We start from the raw sequence: 18296 nt of genomic DNA, 5'->3' as shown, positions 1-18296 counted from the left end.
TTAGGTTCATTAAAGACCACTCGTGCTGCTGCGTTCTGGAGCAGCTGAAGAGGCTTGATAGAGTTAGCTGGAAGCCCTGCTAGTAGAGGGTTGCAGTAATCCAGTCTGGAGAGAACAAGAGCTTGAACAAGGAGCTGAGCTGCATGTTCAGATAGGAAGGGTCAGATCTTTCTGATGTTATAGATTGCAAATCTGCACGATCGAGCAGTTCTAGAAATGTGGTCAGAGATTATTTATAGAGACTTGGAGACTTTATGGACGTTATTTATGGAGACTTGGGATTCTTCTGATTGGTGAATCATAAATTGGATAATGTGAGACCAAACGCAAGCAATCATAAGCACGTGATCCTCTCGAAATTAGTTCATAAATACAATTCGCTCAGAGAACATTTACATATTGTGTTTCCTTCTGATTATTAATTCAGTGCTCGTCTATTGTGCGAAGCCTTGAGTAATCAAAACACACTTCTTGTCTGGTGTGACCCGCATCCTGTGACATCATCATCACAACATGCGTTCAAAGCCTGTTTGAACCAGGCCATGTGAATTTATCAATTGCTAAAATTCTTTATAGTAAATATGCATCTTTCATCATAAGCATAGTCTTCTCTCTTGCCTACACATGCACACACATACAGACACACGCTGTAACAAATATCAGTTCAAGAGTTCACACTTGATTGAGCTGATGATTGATTATAAAGCTTGTTTGGCATGCTGTCCCAGGAGAGAGTGCGGAGCTCATAAGATCCTCGAACCTGGGGCTCCCTCCCGTTTAAAAGACGAGAGGGGAGTTTGAGCTCTGGTAGATCTCGAGAATTCCCCTGCTGTAGTAGCTAATGAACAGATAGTGAATGCTCTTAAGAGATAACTACTTACTAGGAGCATGTCTGTGGTGATGATTTGGATTAGTCATTAACTTAAGTTGCATGTTTTTGGACGGTGGGAGGAAACCAGAGAACCCGGGGGAAACCCATGTGAGCACAGAGAAAACGTGTAAACTCTGAACAGAAACGTTGGCTGGCTTGGTAAGGCAGTGACGTTCTTACTGTAAGGCAACAGTGCTAATCACTGGGCCACCGTGCCACCCATCTAGAAAAGGAGGAGTAGAAGTGGAAGGGGGATTCTTCAAAATGAAGATGGCTGTTATATGGAACTTAGGGTATTTATAGTGGCTTAGGAATCGTCTCATTGGTGAATCATAAATTGGATACTGCGGGACCAGCCACAAGCAATCATACCCATAATCATAAGCACGTGATCCTCTCGAAATTAGTAAATAAATAAACATCTAAAACTTTAATTGCCATTTATAAGTGATTAATAAAGCACAAATAGTCCTCACTTTAGATTAGGTCACAAAACTAGACGAAGTTAAGTTAATAAAGCATTTATTAACATACAAATAACCATGACTATATGACTGAATAATAAGATATTTAAACTTTAATTTCAATAGTTTATTAATCATTTACTAAATCATTCTGAATGATCTTAAATAAACAACCAACTATATTTAAATAACTGATTTGTGAATAATGCAATACTTAATTTAGTAATGGAAAATAAATCATTAACCAAGTATGAAAGTACACTTAAGCACATTATAAATGTGTTTGTAAGTCGAAATACAGCAGTTGTAGCTGTAGTTATAAACTGCTCACCAACTTTTATTAACGTAGAGCTAATAACAGATAATGAATTTAATATTTGCAAATGGCTTATAAATGGTTTATAAGACATGAGATATCACAAATACTTTGCTGTCTTTGACAATTCAAACATGAGCCGAAAACAGGAACAATCGGCTTCACAACCCAGCAGATGGGAATGCGGGAAAAACCAGCTCCCCTCCATTCCTCCATTTACATTTGAAACATTTTTCGAAACCCACCTTGGCTGCTCAGCCCCTTTTCACTCCACTCACACAAAATGGTCATTTCAAAGTCTGAATGTTCTATATCAGCCCAAGTGGCTTTATCTATCATGTTTGATATCATTTGAAATGTCTCAGTGCGATTGGTACAATGGTCTCATTCCCTCCGAAATAGACATAATCAAAACAATAAATATATAACTTCAGGTATCTTTTGAACCACTGTAAAGGGTGTGCCTTTCCAATAGGCAGAAACTCTTCCACTAAATGCAAATGCCTTTTGTTATTCACACACCCCTTTCCTTGAGGGGATTCTTGGATTTACTACTTAAGGGAAGGTTTGAGAAATGTTCAGCGCGATCCTGTTATCCAGATCTGGCCATAGCGTGTGTAGGGTCCAGCCAGTTGGTCCAATGACGTTGTCCACTGGAGGATGAAGGTTCACTGCATGTTCGGTCTTTCCAGTGCACAATGTTGATTTATATTAAACTTAACTCATATCTGACTCCAATTTTAGTATGAGGTGGTTTAGAATATTAATATATTTATCCTCGTTTTATCTGATTCCAATTATAAAACATTGATAAAGTTATTTTGTTTCCTTTTACATTATTTTAGATTATGATTGAATATTCTTTCGATTTGTTATTATACCTTATTCTCATTTATTCAGACTCCTATAGCATCCCAAGTCTTGTACCGGCCGAGTATACAATCTCTTAATACAAGCTTGTCAGTCTTGGTCATTAAGACCAGAGGCGATTAACCGCTATCCTAAAAAGGCAGAACCCTACTTACTCAGTTTAGGAGATTTTTATGTGGTCCCCATAGATCTGTTATCTACTAAATCAAGACAAAGTATTATAATAATAATCGCACAGGATTATAAGTGTGTAGATGAAGGCCTAAATACCCACATTTAGATTGGTTTCAACAATATTTTGTTGTTCTAAATAGAAAACCCATCATTGGCCTTTTACAGTCTAAGTATACTTGAATTAATGCCAATTTGTTAGTCGGATCTCTAACAACATCGTATAGCGTGCTACACTGCTCCGTCTAACGTGTTTTAGTCCGTTACTAACCTGTACAGTGGCTTGTAGTGCTATGGACTTAACAACATTTACCAGTGATAATAACACGAGGACTGTTTGAATAATTCAAAACATAACAATTTATTAGTCAGGTAAATGTGTATTATGCCAATTAATTTAGTCAATTTATAAATGATCAATAAAGACATCAAGTTATCAAAGACAAATCCAAGATTAAAAGATGCATTCCTGACTTTAAAATATACATAACATGAAGCGTAAGCTCCGTGTTACGGGCTGATCTGGGTAGGCAGAATCGCCCCAAACATTTTTCAAACCTTCTCTTAAGTAATCCAAGAATCCCCTCAAGGAAAGGGGTGTGTGCATAACAAAAGGCATTTGCATTTGGTGCTGCCTATAGGAAAGGCACACCCTTCACAGTGGTTCAAAAGATACCTGAAGTTATATATTTATTATTTCGATTATGTCTATTGCTGAGGGAATGAGACCATTGTACCAGTCGCACTGAGACATTTCAAATGACATCAAACATTATAGATAAAGTCACTTGTGTTAATTTAGAACATTCAGACTTTTAAATGACCATATGTGTGAGTTTGGGTGGTTGAAGTCGAGTTTCAGTGGATTCAAATGTAAATGTAGGGGAGCCGGCTTTTCCCGCATTCCCACCTGCTGGGTTGTGGAGTCAATTGTCTCTGTTTTCAGCTCATGTTTGAATTGTCAAGGACATCAAAATATTTCTTACACGTGGAACTTCTGTTCTGTATGATGTTTCTAGAGCTTCGACTAACACATTGGCATTAGTTCATGTATACTTCGACTGTAAAAGGTTTTCTAAAGGGATAGACCTTCACCTGTTAAACTTATAATACTATATGGATAGTATAGTGATTATTTAAAGTTACTAATAATTTAAGTACGACTGGTCTGCTTAATTCTATAGGAATGATCATTATATGACTAAATAGCTCTGTTTGATTTAGGAGATCGCATAAAAAATATCCCAATCTGAGTAAGTAGGGTTCTGCCTTTTTAGGATATCGGTCAATCGAGACTGTTTAGTGACCAAGACTGACACGCTTGTGCTTAAGAAATTGTATACTCGGCCGGTACAAGACTCAGGTTGTTATAGGAATCCGATAGAACAAGAATAACATACAATAATAATGAATCTAAGAGAATATTCAATCATAATCTAAAGTAATATTAAAGGAAACAAAATAACTTTATCACTGTTTTAAAATTGGAGTCAGATAAAACGAGGATAAATATATTAATATTTCAAACCACCTCCAACTAAAACTGGAGTCAGATATGAGTTAAGTTTAAAGTAAATCAACACTGTGCACTGGAAAGGCCGAACATGCAGTGAACCTTCATCCACCAGTAGAGACCATCATTGGACTAACTGGGTGGACCCTACAGGTTTATAGTGTGTAGTTATTATAAAGTGTTACCAATGTTTTTAGTAGTGTTCTTAATAAGTGGTTAAAAACAAAACAGCAGTGTTTACACAAATAGTTTACTAATAGTTTGTTGGATCATGCCGCCTTTGCTTTTGCCTTCAATAATTTTATGTAAGGAATTCTAATGTTGTGTATATGCATTTATTATATCTTCATTTTGTCAATTTTGTCAAGCCTCCTGTGGACATGTGTTGAGAATTAGCAAGTCTGCTAAAACACTTAAACAAATGCATTTGGTTGTCCAGTATAAATAAGTGAAGTTTATTCATAAACTGATTTCGAGAGGAGCACGTGATTATGATTGAACACGGCTGGTTCTGCATTAGCATGCATGATCCACCAATCAGGCCATTCCTAACCCACTATAAAGAGCCAGGGTTTTTTCACTACAGTCATCTTCGATTTGAAGAATCCCCCCTTCCACCCCTACCTTTTCACCTTTCCCTCCATAGGGCAGCACGGTGGCCCAGTGACTAGCATTGTCGCCTCACAGCAAGAATGTCACCGGTTCTAGTCCTTTAACAGGCCGGTGGTCGTTTCTGTGTGTAGTTTGCATGTTCTTCCTGTCCTTGCGTGGGTTTTCCCCGGGTCCTTCGGTTTCCTCCCACATTCCAAAAACATGCACGACAAGTAAATTGATAAATCTAAATTTTGCACTACAGGTAATCTCTCATAATGCAGCATATCTTTTAATAGCATTCAATTTTGAGTCATCAGTAGGGCCAGACGGAATCTGCGGAGGTTTTTTGCTATTTCTGCGGAGAAGGTCGGTAAAAATCTGCAGATTTCTGCGCAATTATTTTGGAAGTATCCAGCGGAGTATCATAACTAAAACCTTCATATATAAAATAAAAGTAATAAATTACTGATTAAAAACTGAATAAATTAGTAAAATAAAAGTAAATAAGTAAATAAACAGAATTAATGATGGGCTAAAAATCTGCAGAAATCTGCGGAAAATCTGCGGAATTCTGCGCGCGCAGATTCCGTGTGGGCCTAGTCATCAGCTCTTATCAAGGGTGAGTTGTCGAGATCTACCTGAGCTCAAGGCTCCCCTCTCGCCCTCCAAACGGGAGGGAGCCCAGGGCTCAAGAAACTTCAAGCTCAGGGCTCTCTCCCGGGACAGCATGCCAAACTTGCTTATAATCAATCATCAGCTAAGTGTGAACTCTTGAAATAAATGAATTAATGGTTTTGGAGGTCAAATAATTAATAATAAATTAGGTACATTTTTGTTAATGTTCACCAAAAATTCAATTCAATTCAGCTTTATTTGTATAGCGCTTTTACAATGTAGATTGTGTCAAAGCAGCTTCACATAGTTGGTCATAGTAACTGGAACAGTGTAGTTCAGTTTTTAGTGTTTAAGTTCAGTTCAGTTTAGCTCAGTTCAGTGTGGTTTAATCATTACTGAGAGTTCAAACACTGAAGAGCAAATTCATCGATGCGTAGCTCTACCAATCCTGAACCATGCGAGCCAGTGGCGACAGCGGAGAGGGAAAAAAAACTTCACCTGATAGGAGTGAAGGAAAAAAAACCTTGAGAGAACCAGACTCAGTTGGGCACGACCATTTTAATTTCTCCGCTGGCCAAAAGTCTTGTGCAGAGTTTCAGTCACCGTGGTGGAGGCTAGAAGATGGCCTAAGCGAAGACTCGTCTGTCCCTGGAGCGTCGCTGGACGCTCAAAAAACAATAAAAGAAATGCTATGAAATTTGCCGCTAATGTTTGCCAAAACTTGTCGCATAATCAGTCATTTTAAACACTAAAAATCATTAAAAACACTAAAACCGGACTGGTTAAAACTCAGCAACGAGTGCTTCATAATGCATTACAGATTCATACTCAACACTGCTGAAAGAAAGTTATTCAAGCTCAAACCCCTTCTGGACGTGATGCATGTATGTTCTGTTCTGTTCTATTATGTCATGCTCAGCTTTCATTGCTCACATTATGTGTAGATCATCAATTATAGACAACTAATGCGATATTTTAGACTTTGCATCTCTGTGGCTGTTTCACCCCGTAGATAAGACCAATCATCTGACTAGAAAGTGTAACAAGCACAAATTATCTCCTGCAGTGGTCAGCAAATTCAGCGTTTGGCTCGCTGCCGCTGGATTCTCCAGAGAGCAGAGGTTCACGCTGGGGTCTTATCGCTGCCTGATGTGTGTTATGTAACAGATGTGTGCTTGTGCGCTGCGCTTTTCAGCTTTTTTACCATGCTAGTTATCAGAAAGCATCCTATATTTAAACTTCTCTGAAGACAAACAGGCTGTTGGGTCATGTGTTGATGAGCAGTTATTAAATTATGTTTAATATTTCATGACTCATTTCACAGAAGTAGGTCAAATTGGAAGGGTACAAATAGCAGTAATGTGTTGATTTATTTGGTAGGGAGTAAAAATAAGTGTAAAGAGGCTCATTAATAAAGCATAAACTGAAACTAGTAAACAAATGAGCTCTTATTAAGGACCACACTGTTAAAAGGGCGCTCATTATTGGCATTTATGGTTTCTTGAAGTACTTTTGCATTGCACTGATGGTTTTTTACATGTCTTTTAACCCTTATGTGCTGTTTGGGGTGTTTTCATCCACTGTGGGCTGATTTTGAGTCTTAATTTGGCCACAACTTTCTCTGTGTTTCAGCAAATGGAATGATTTTTGGTGGCAAATCTGATTTTGACACATATTTTAGAGAAAATGCTTGAAAATTTTCAAAAACAGTACAATCTTGCCCAAATGACTACCCTTTCGTTATGTTGGGGGCTGTTTTGACCCCATTGACTTCCATTATAATGACATATTTTGATTGCAAAGCCATGACACCATATAATCATGCATTCTTGATTGTTGCTGGTTTTCACTGTTGGGGAGGAGTACAGTTTGTCAGTTTTACTGTTTATCATCAGTTACAGTGCAAAAAAAAGCTTAGTTCTGGCTGTTATATGGAGTTAAAAATGAAGTAATGTCTGTGTGTATGTGATAAAGTGCGAGAGAGAGCTTTGCGCACTGATCTTACTATGTCTGAAAAAATCAAAATAAGCAGCTCAGCTCTCAGAACACAGTAAACATAGTAAGGATATTTAAGCACACACTATAATCTGCTGTTGTACTCAATAGAACTCTTTATAAAAGCCTATCTAAAGGGTTAATGCTGCCAACTGTATGTTGATTAACAGTACAAGTTGCACATTTTACCCATAGACTGTAAAATATATGGACGTAGTATCCGTGACGTCACCCATAGGTTTCTAAAGAGCGCAAAAGAAGCCACAAGTAGGCGCGGCCAACCGTCGCCATTTTGTTCGCGCGTCATCACACCCACGGCGGGATACCAAACAAGGGCAAAGAGGCGGAGAGTGGGCGGGGCTACAGACACCTGCTGGCATTTAGCTTGGACCTGGTTCAGACACACTTTACTTTGGGAGAACGCTTAATACTTTATCACCTGTGACTCGTTTGTATTCTGACCACTTGTGCTTGGTTGTACACTATATCAATAAAGTGTTTAGACTTTTAAAAACACTGCTGTATTACATTGAGCCACTAAACATTGTTCTTATGACGTTTTTCAACAGGAGGAAAACGCGAATTACTTCCAAACACTTCAGATATAGTCTGTGTTAGTTAATGCAAGACTATTGATGAAATCCAGCATAACACTGTATGACAACGCTTTAGATGACGGTTCTAGAGTCTACAGCTAATCAATCTGACAGATTCTGGAGTGCATTACAGCTCTAAATATAAATATAAACGATAAATGATCTTAAATAAAACAAATACATGTACAGAGATGGTATATAAGTATATAACTTTACTCACATGGGAAACGGAGGCCACGTGAATGGTTTTTGAGCACAATTAAGTGCACTCAGCATGCCATGCCATCTAATAATTGTAGGAAGCAAGTCCAAAAGGCAGTTGACTGTGTAAAGCCACATAAAACAACACAGAAATACAATAAATATGCCGAGATCAGTGGCTAATCTGCAGGATTCAGCTGAGGTGAAGTGACGGCGACCAACGAGACCTAGCTGTCACTCAAGTGGCCACGCCCTTAATTATGCAAACTTAATATAACTTAATATAAAGGAAACGGATGAGTTATAAAAACATTCACCCCCCTCACAGTTTTCATGAAGGGTAATATTAGCTGTATTAACCAAAATCTTTTTTTGTACCAGGATGTAAACACCTGGGCTCAATTGAAATTTGCTCTGTTTTGGAGCCAGGAGCGGCCAGGACTAGCGGAATTTCGGATGAATTGCAGTTTTAGTTACTTCCGTATTGGCTTCCTGAGGGAGAGCGGGAGGTTACCGCTTGATTTTACCTCTTCCCAACAGGGAAAACCACCAATAATAAGAGCTGGGCGATAAGGGCAAAATATCATATCCCAGTATTTTTAGGAGGAATGACTGTATTTTCCCATAAATGGTTACTTGAGAGTTAAAGCCTTTAATAAAACATTATTAAATAATTTTTGAGGAAAATATTATTTTAACTCAGGTGTTTTCCTCCATGTTTACAAATAAACAGCTGCACAAAAGTAACAGCTGCACAAAATCTTTGATAAATAAAAGTACAGTACAGATTTTTCTTCTGCTTAAAACTGTTGCAGAACATTTTATTTATTTTTTTGATAAATAAATACTGCTATGCTGTTGTGCAAATAACAAATTAAACAGAACCATAGAAAACAGAGCTATATTGTCAGAGCAAAAAAGGAACACACTTAAATAGTGACACAACAAATTTAATGTAAAAATGAAACACACAAACAGTATTTTATGTCACAATTGAAGTGTTGTTATAAGTAATCCTGTATACCACAGTTGTGTGATTTATAAACAACAATTAAATCAGCTGTATATGTTTATTTAGTTACACATTTACAATTATGTATTGTGCACAATTATTAAGCAGTGCACATATCGAAGATATCTAAAGAGAAGTCTTTCACTCCAGGTAAAAAACCCTACACTTTTTCTTTTGTTTTGACTAAACTTTTTTAACTAAATATTAAATATGGAGATGAAAACGAATAGACTATAGATATGAGAAGTAACGTAATTGTTTCAGAGTACTGTGATGAAATGCTGTTGAAGCATATAAATGTACAACAGAACAGAATGCTGAGCTAAATGTGTTACAGCGTAAATGTAAAGAAGAGACCGTGGTGTAGTAAATACTGAACTTATAATCAGTGAATATGAGGTGGTTTCACTTCCAAAATGTGGTATAAATTCCTACCATTTTGGCGTTTTTAATTCTTTTGAACACATTCAGGTGCTGCTTATCAATTTATCAAGGCTTCTACGTTTGTTCTTGCTGTCAATTGCGGAAGAAATGATGGATTATAGGTTTCTGATGAACCGCTGTGACAGCTGCAGGTGCTGTGTCAGATTTATGCAGGAGTCCAATTTTAATACAACACTGGCACTGTATGGTTCTTCAGTGATGGGTCGTTCTTGAATGAATAAATGACAACTTATTTACATTTATGGGATTTTTTTTAATGAGTTTTTTACATTTTAAGACTTTTATTTTAAAAAACGAATGTTAGACACATACTGTTTGCTATGGAATGCAAAAACTTTGAAGCTCAATATCTCAAAATCGTTCAGAACGCAGATAGAACCTTATAATACCAAAGTGACGATTTGTGCAAGCGGAGCTCTCGTGCTACCTTGGAGTGGTCTGTTTCACGCAGAATGCGCACGTGTGGCCTTAAACCATATCGATATGAACGATATTGGATAATACTACATTGCGTTGGGGAATCATATCAATATATCGCCAGAACTCGATATACCGTCCAGCCATACCAATAATCAAGAATGCATTATTATATGCTGTCATGGCTTTGCAATCAACAAATGCTGTTATAATAGAAGTCAATGGGGCAAAAACCACCACAAACATAACGAAAGGATAGTCAATTTGAACAATACACAAGGGTTAAGAACAGTGTGCGAATTATGCATTGACTATTAGGGGATTGTTTTTTATTGTGCTTTGTCAGTAGTAGTTTGGTTATAAATGCTTCAGTGAATCAAATTTATGAATGTATTTAAATTGCATCTAATTTTGTAATAAAATGTATATGCTTTCAGTGCTTTGAGGGGTATTTAGTGACTATTTTAGAGGTTACAGAAGGTCAGACTAAACCACTTATGTGTCAAATTTATTTATTTAATATATATTTATATTATACATTTAAAAATTATTAATATTTAAGATATAGATCAGAGAAAGCTATTTCTTTCTATTAAAGAGCTGACTCCCCCCATACATCTTGTTTTGATGTCCTTCAAGGCGGGATCAATCGTTAATTAGGGGGTTTAAACCCCTCTGTAATTCGCACTCTTGTTAAGACTCTTAAGTTGTTTCAAAATGGTCCTTCTATGGCATGGGTGTCAAACTCAGTTCCTGGAGGGCCGAAGCCCTGCACAGTTTAGTTCCAACCCTGCTCCAACAAACTTACCTGTAGGTTTCAAACAAGCCTGAAGGACTCAATTAGTTTGCTCAAGTGTGTTTAATTAGGGTTGGAACTAAACTGTACAGAGCTGCGGCCCTTTTGGAACTGAGTTTGACACCTGTGTTCTATGGCATTAAATGCACTATTTTGAACGCTTGTTTTTAAGAGTGTAGAGCTAATTAGCAAAGTAATTGCAATCAAATGTGTGAGTGAAATGAATGTACTTTTTTTTGCAGGTGTGATTGTTGCGGTGGATGAAAACACAGCGTTCTCCTGGCCTATTTGCTGTCGGTGTGAGAGTTGCCATTTAGAGATTCGAGAAAACGAGTAAGTTCAAAAGTCGGTGCTAAGACAGATCGAAATTATTAGTGATGAACTTTAAAGAAGGTAGACAATTTTAAGTGAGGATCAAACTTCAGCATAGTCTTATGTTAGGATAGGCTTACAGATTTAAGCCATAATATACACATAATATATGTCCTACATTATACATACACATAAGAATAGAAAATTAGAGAAGATCTCAATATATAACCTTTGAAACCGACCATCTCACCCTGATTGTCAACCTTTAAATAAATAAATGAATGAATAAATAAAAAATAACAAAGCACACCTCTGAAACAAAACCAACAAAATAAATATATAAATAAATGGAAAAGCACACTTATGAAATAATAAATAAATAAATGGGAAAGAACATCTCAGTAATATAAATAAAATAAATAAATGCATACATGAATGGAAAAGCACACCTCTGAAATAAAACTATCTAAATAAATATGGACTAAAATCCTTAATAACTAAACTAATATTAATACCTTCAAATTCAGTCCGAGTGCTTATACAGCCTTTATTCCAGCAGCATCACAGCTGCACATTCCTTCTTACGTCATCTAGTAAAATAAAGTGTTTATTGAGTCTCGAGTTCTTTCTCTATTAAAGCTGCCTTGAAATGCCTTGAAACATGCAGTGTAGCATATTTAAAATAAAAAAGACAAATCATTTTGGGACAACAAGATACAAGTCAGAAAATTGTGTTTTCACTACAGTCTTTACATAAAAATGAAGGGTTTGTGATATCTTATATTTATCTTTTAGTCAAAAGAATAAACACTTTATATAGTTTTGATTTTACATAGTTACATATTGTTTATGTATATAGTAGTGCCCATCAGAGCGGAGTGAGATGTCTGACCAATCAGAGCAGACTAAAATATTTGACTAATCAGAGCAGAGTATAATCGTTTTACCAATCAGAGCAGATTGGGATGTCTGACCAATCAGAGCAGAGTTAAATTGTCTGACCAATCAGAGCAGAGTGGAATTGTCTGACCAATTAGAGCAGAGTGGGATGTCTGACCAATCAGAGCAGAGTGGAATTGTCTGACCAATCAGAGCAGAGTGGGATGTCTGACTAATCAGAGCAGAGTAGAATTGTCTGACCAATCAGAGCAGATTTGGATGTCTGACCAATCAGAGCAGAGTAGAATGGTCTGACCAATCAGAGCAGAGTGGGATGTTTGACCAATCAGAGTAGAATTGTCTGACCAATAAGAGCAGATTGGGATGTCTGACCAATCAGAGCAGAGTAGAATTGTCTGACAAATCAGAGCAGAGTGGAATTGTCTGTCCAATCAGAGCAGAGTGGGATGTCTGACTAATCAGAGCAGAGTAGAATTGTCTGACCAATCAGAGCAGATTTGGATGTCTGACCAATCAGAGCAGAGTAGAATGGTCTGACCAATCAGAGCAGAGTGGGATGTTTGACCAATCAGAGTAGAATTGTCTGACCAATCAGAGCAGATTGGGATGTCTGACCAATCAGAGCAGAGTAGAATTGTCTGACCAATCAGAGCAGAGTGGGATGTCTGACCAATTAGAGCAGAGTAGAATTGTCTGACCAATCAGAGCAGATTTGGATGTCTGTCCAATCAGATCAGAGTATAATTGTCTGACCAATCTGAGCAGGGTGGGATGTCTGACCAATCAGGGTAGAATTGTCTGACCAATCAGAGCAGAGTAGACTTGTCTGACCAATCTGAGCAGAGTGGGATGTCTGACCAATCAGAGTAGAATTGTCTGACCAATGAGAGCAGATTGGGATGTCTGACCAATCAGAGCAGAGTGGAATTGTATGACCAATCAGAGCAGAGAGGTATATCTGACCAATTAGAGCAGAGTTTAATTGTCTGACCTATCAGAACAGATTTGGATGTTTGACCAATCAGAGCAGAGTAGCATTGTCTGACCAATCAGCGCAGATTTGGATGTCAGTCCTATCAGGTCAGAGTAGAATTGTCTGACCAATCTGAGCAGAGTGGGATGTCTGACCAATCAGAGTAGAATTGTCTGACCAATCAGAGCAGATTGTGATGTCTGACCAATCAGAGCAGAGTGGAATTGTCTGACCAATCAGAGCAGATTGGGATGTCTAACCAATCAGACCTTAGTAGAATTGCATTGCATTGCATCCTTAAACCACGCGTTTCAGACACTTTGAGAAAAGCTGATACTAGAATGGGAATTATGAGAAATCAGAAGTGTTTTTATTTATTTATTTGTTTTTTAAGTTGGATGAATGTGAACCTGTACTAAAAACCTTCGAACCAAAAGTGAATGAGGAATCTATAAAATAGCATAATGGGCCACTTTAGTGTGTAAGATGCTTCCATTACGTCTGCTGTAATCACAGCCCACCGCAAAGCTAAATTGTTTTCACATTCCAGCGTAAGAGTAAAGCTGAAGCGGTGAATCATAGAGCCTTTGAGCCCTCGAACTGAAAAAAGACTCTAAACATTTGACAAACAACAATAAAAGCTGCGTGTGTGTGTCGTTTCTAGGAAAGGATTCCTCTGTTTGGTGTGTGGAGCAGTGATGGATGAACCCAGCACAATGATGCAGCTGGAGGTGTTTCTGAGCTGCTCTTCACTGAGCCACTGTACCGTCAAAATCAAGGTGAGATCATGGCAGAAATCCACAGTGGACTGCACAAAAACATGCCCTGCTCATGTTTCAAAATACAGCTGAAGTCAGAATTATTAGCCCTTCTGTGAATTTCCTTTTCAATATTTCCTGAATGATGTTTAACAGAGCAAGAAATTTTTGATAGTATTTCCTATAATATTTTTTTATCTGGTTTTATTTTGGCTAGAATAAAAGCAGTTTTCCACTTTTTACAACGTTTATAAGGTCAATATTATAAGCCCTCTTTAAGCAATAAGTTCTTTCGATTGTTTACCGAACAAACCACTGTTATACAATGACTTGCCTAATTACTCTAACCTGCCTAATTAACCCTTGAAATGTCACTTTAAGCTGAAAACTAGTATCTTGACAAAGATCTTGTAAAATATTATCTACTCTCATCATGGCAAAGATAATAGGCAGTTCTGTGGGCGCAAATGCCTTGTTGATGCTAGTGGTCAGAGGAAAATGGCCAGACTGGTTCCAGAAAGGCAACAGTAACTGAAATCACTGAAACCGCTCATTACATCCGAGGTATGGAGAAGAGCATCTCTGAACGCACAACACGTCCAACATTGATGCGGATAACCTACAGCAGCAGAAGTCCACAGCAGGTGCCACTCCTGTCCTCCAAGAACAGGAAACCGAGGCTAAAATTCACACAGACTCAACAAAGTTGGACAATAGAAGATTGGAGAAATGTTGCTTGGTCTGATGAGTCTCGATTTCTGCTGCAACATTCAGATGGTCGGGTCAGAATTTGGCGTCAACAACATGAAAGCATGGATCCATCCTGCCTTGTATCAACAGTTCAGGCTGGTGGTGGTGTAATGGTGTGGAGGATATTTTCTTGGCACACTTTGGGCTCATTAGTACCTATTGAGCATTGTGTCAACGCCACAGCCTACTTGAGTATTGTTGCTGACCATGTCCATCCCTTTACAGGGCTCGAAATTAACTTTTTTACTTGGTAGCACCGGTGCTCCCAACTTCAAATATTTAGGAGCACCAAAAAAATTTTAGGAGCACCAGAAAAAATTTAGGAGCACCCACCAAAAATGAATGAGCACCTCTGCAAATAGTTTTTAAAGGGATTTATTGTATTTTAAAAACATTAAGAAGACTGACAAAAACCAGAAACAACTATCTAACTAATGCGAAGACATTGATATTTGTGTGCAATAATTCCAAAATGAATGTCTAATAATTAGGCCATAGAATATTAATGATGATAAAAAATGACAATAATAGTAATGATTTCCATTTCTCATTATGATACTGCCTTGAATGTGCATGAATGTAGGTTATCTGCTATAAAAAGTCTGTTACTTTATGAAAAATAATTGTATAGTTTGCATCAAACAAAAATGAAGCATTGCAGTAAGAAATTTTTTTTTTTGTACAGCTGTTTTATAAGCATATCAATTAATATGCATGTAAATATTATTTCTGCTACAAAACAAACAAAAGATTATAATAAATAATTCAATTCAATGATGAAAGCTGCAAAGCAGTCATCAGTAAATAAAAAAATAATAATATACAACTCAAAAAAAGAATAGACAAAAGAAAGTAAGTAAAGTCTCACTTCTATCACTCTTTAAAAGTTTTGGTTTCAGTTTGTCAATTTAAAGGTTCAGTCTGAGCTGATTTTCATTTTTCTGAGTTAGTGAAAAGCAGGCGAGTCAGCCGACCCAATTTATGAGCAGGCAGAGCAGGACTCTTGCGCTAACGATCGGCGCAATACCGGTCTTTGTTATGAGCCGCAGTTTCAGTGTAAACTTAGTAAAGGCGAGCTTCTTTGGCGATGATATGTACAGTATTTGATTTGACTTTTAGCGGACATTTGCGCTGAACACGCAGTGAACGCAATGCATGGAGATTCGGGCGCCTTCTCCAAGAAGCGCGTACTCGATTGATCTCAGCTGGCGGATCATTATTCACCACGTGACGTGTCATGATCGCTCTCATCTGCGCCTCAACTTTAGGTGGGGTTTGCAAACCTGTGTGCTTTAAGTTTTCACTCTTCAGCCGTTTGTATTTCCCGTGGTCATAAAAGCTCCTTCCCTGTCATCTGACAGCGGAAAGTCTTGAGTGATTGACAGCTAATATGAACCAATATAGCGGCAGGGAAGACCAATTCAGCACGTTTTTACAAAAAATCAAAACAGGTCGCACTACAACCATTATCTGCAGTCGCACTAATGCGCCAAAATATATTATTAGGTCGCATAGATAAATTTTCGGGCGCATATGCGACCAAAATGGTCGCAATTTCGAGCCCTGCTTTATGACCACAGTGTACTCAGTGTACTTCCAGCAAGATAACGCGCCATTTCATAATGGCGCAAATCATCGTGTTTCTTGAACATGACAATGAGTTCACTTTACTCAAATGGCCTCCACAGTCACCAAATTTCAATCCAACAGAGCACCTTTGGAATGTAGTGGAATAGAAGATTGGCATCATGAATGTGCAGCCGACAAAGCTGCGACAACTGCGTGATGCTATCATTTCAATATGGAGCAAAATCTCTGAGGAATATTTCCAGTACCTTGTTCAATCTATCCCACGAAGGATTAAGGCAGTTCTGAAGGCAAAAGAGGGTCCAACCCAGTACTTGTAGCGTGTGCCTAATAAAGTGGGCGGTGAGTGTATGTCTGTGTAACATATGAATAGTAGATGCTTTGCCCAGCACCCCTTTAAATGATTTCATTTTTCCAGAATATGACATACTAATGTATATTTATATTTGTAAAGCACTTATAATGTATATTGATATGATTTAAAAAAGAAAAACTATCTTTTATTATTTATTTGGTTCACATAAGGGATTATAGATGGTACAGCAAACACAACTACTAAGCAGATTAATAAATATTTTTTCATATAATAACAATAATAAGCCAGTCCTGGATATTGATAAAAGATGATGATGAATATGATGATAATAATAATGAGTATCAGATATTTCTCACATTCTGCTTTGTTACTGCTGATATTATTATTATTATTTTTTGGGCTAAATTTGATTAGATTATTAGATTTTCACTATTGTATAAGAACGTCATATCTGGTGTTTTGTTTAGTTATTATTTTAAGGCATAAATTAAAGAGTGTACAGCAAACACTGTGATGAATCAATATTATTTAAATGTTTATGTTATATTTCCCAGAGATGGGTTGCGGCTGGAAGGCCATCCACTGCATAACACATATGCTGGATAAGTTGGCGGTTCATTCTGCTGTGGCGACCCCAGATTAATAAGAAAATGAATGAATGAATGTTTAAGTTATAAATTCATTCATTTTCTTTTCGGCTTAGTCCCATTATTAATCTGCGTCGCCACAGCGGAATGAACCGCCAACTTATCCAGCATATGTGTTATGCAGTGGATGGCCTTCCAGCTGCAACCCATCACTGGGAAACATTCATACACACTTATTCACACACATACACTATTGTTACTCGTACCACTTGTCTTTGGACTGTGGGGGATACCGGAGCACCCGGAGGAAACCCACGCCAACACGGGGAGAACATGCAAACTCCACACAGAAACGCCAATTGACCCAGCCGAGCTCAGCAACCTTCTTGCTGTGAGGTGAACGTGTTACTCACTGCGCCACCGTGCAGCTCCTAAATGTTTAAGTAAATTATTTTAATACCTTTTGCATTAATATCAGTGTGCAAGATACACATCATCTAGATGCACTGGGACGCATCGTCAGTGATGTATCCTGGGTGTTTCGGATATTTCAACATCAGACACTCTCGCCCAAGTGACCCAGCTGAGGTTGATCGGACCTCAACTTCAGTCACAGTAGCTATCACCCATGGATCAGCCCTCTTTATCCATAGCCATCTTGTGGCTTTCTGTGCAGCTTCACAAACTGACTTAATGGCTCTTTTCTTAGCTGCTACTTCTAGGCCTAGTTGGTTGAAGACTTTACAGAGTGAACGCCCTGCCTACCCTTTACAGCAGGGGTCACCAATCTCGGTCCTGGAGGGCCGGTGTCCCTGCAGGGTTTAGCTCCAACTTGCCTCAACACACCTGCCTGGATGTTTCAAGTATACCTAGTAAGACCTTGATTAGCTTGTTCAGGTGTGTTTGATTAGGGTTGGAGCTAAAATCTGCCGGACGCCGGCCCTCCAGGAACAAGTTTGGTGACCACTGCTCTACAGTCCATTTAGCATTAACATTAAACATTGAGTGTTTAAAAAAAAAAAAAAAGTCAAATAAGTCATATTAGTCGTTTATTATTTATATAAACAATTATGATTTCAATCATTTAATAATTATTTATTATTTAAATAAAAAACCGTCTTACATTGATTTTGGAGGGGTATACAGTTGAAGTCAGAATGATTAGCCCCCCTGAATTATTAGCGCCCCTGTTTATTTTTTTCCCCAATTTCTGTTCTGTTCTGGGAAGATTGTTTCAG

The 18296-nt window shown here is 37.8% G+C and overlaps 1 protein-coding gene across 4 annotated transcripts in view; it reads left to right on the top strand.

Moving 5' to 3' along the window:
- Positions 1-18296, top strand: part of spidr (scaffold protein involved in DNA repair) — a 122815-nt gene that overhangs the window by 98530 nt on the left and 5989 nt on the right. For 2 of the 4 annotated variants that reach the window (XM_087310091.1, XM_087310090.1), the window contains 2 exons: positions 11118-11208; positions 13725-13839. In XM_087310091.1, the coding sequence (XP_087166217.1) occupies positions 11118-11208; positions 13725-13839 (206 nt within the window). Of the gene's footprint in view, positions 1-11117; positions 11209-13724; positions 13976-17257; positions 18070-18296 lie in introns of those variants that run through there. The other 2 variants (XM_087310089.1, XR_015525304.1) reach the window with 2 other exon arrangements.

The sequence above is a fragment of the Danio rerio genome, chromosome 24 (assembly GCF_052040795.2).
Source record: "Danio rerio strain M-AB ecotype USA chromosome 24, GRCz13ab, whole genome shotgun sequence".
In the NCBI taxonomy this organism is placed as follows: domain Eukaryota; kingdom Metazoa; phylum Chordata; class Actinopteri; order Cypriniformes; family Danionidae; genus Danio; species Danio rerio.
Note: the sequence above shows the minus strand (reverse complement) of the source record. Positions and strands in the feature narration are given on the sequence as shown.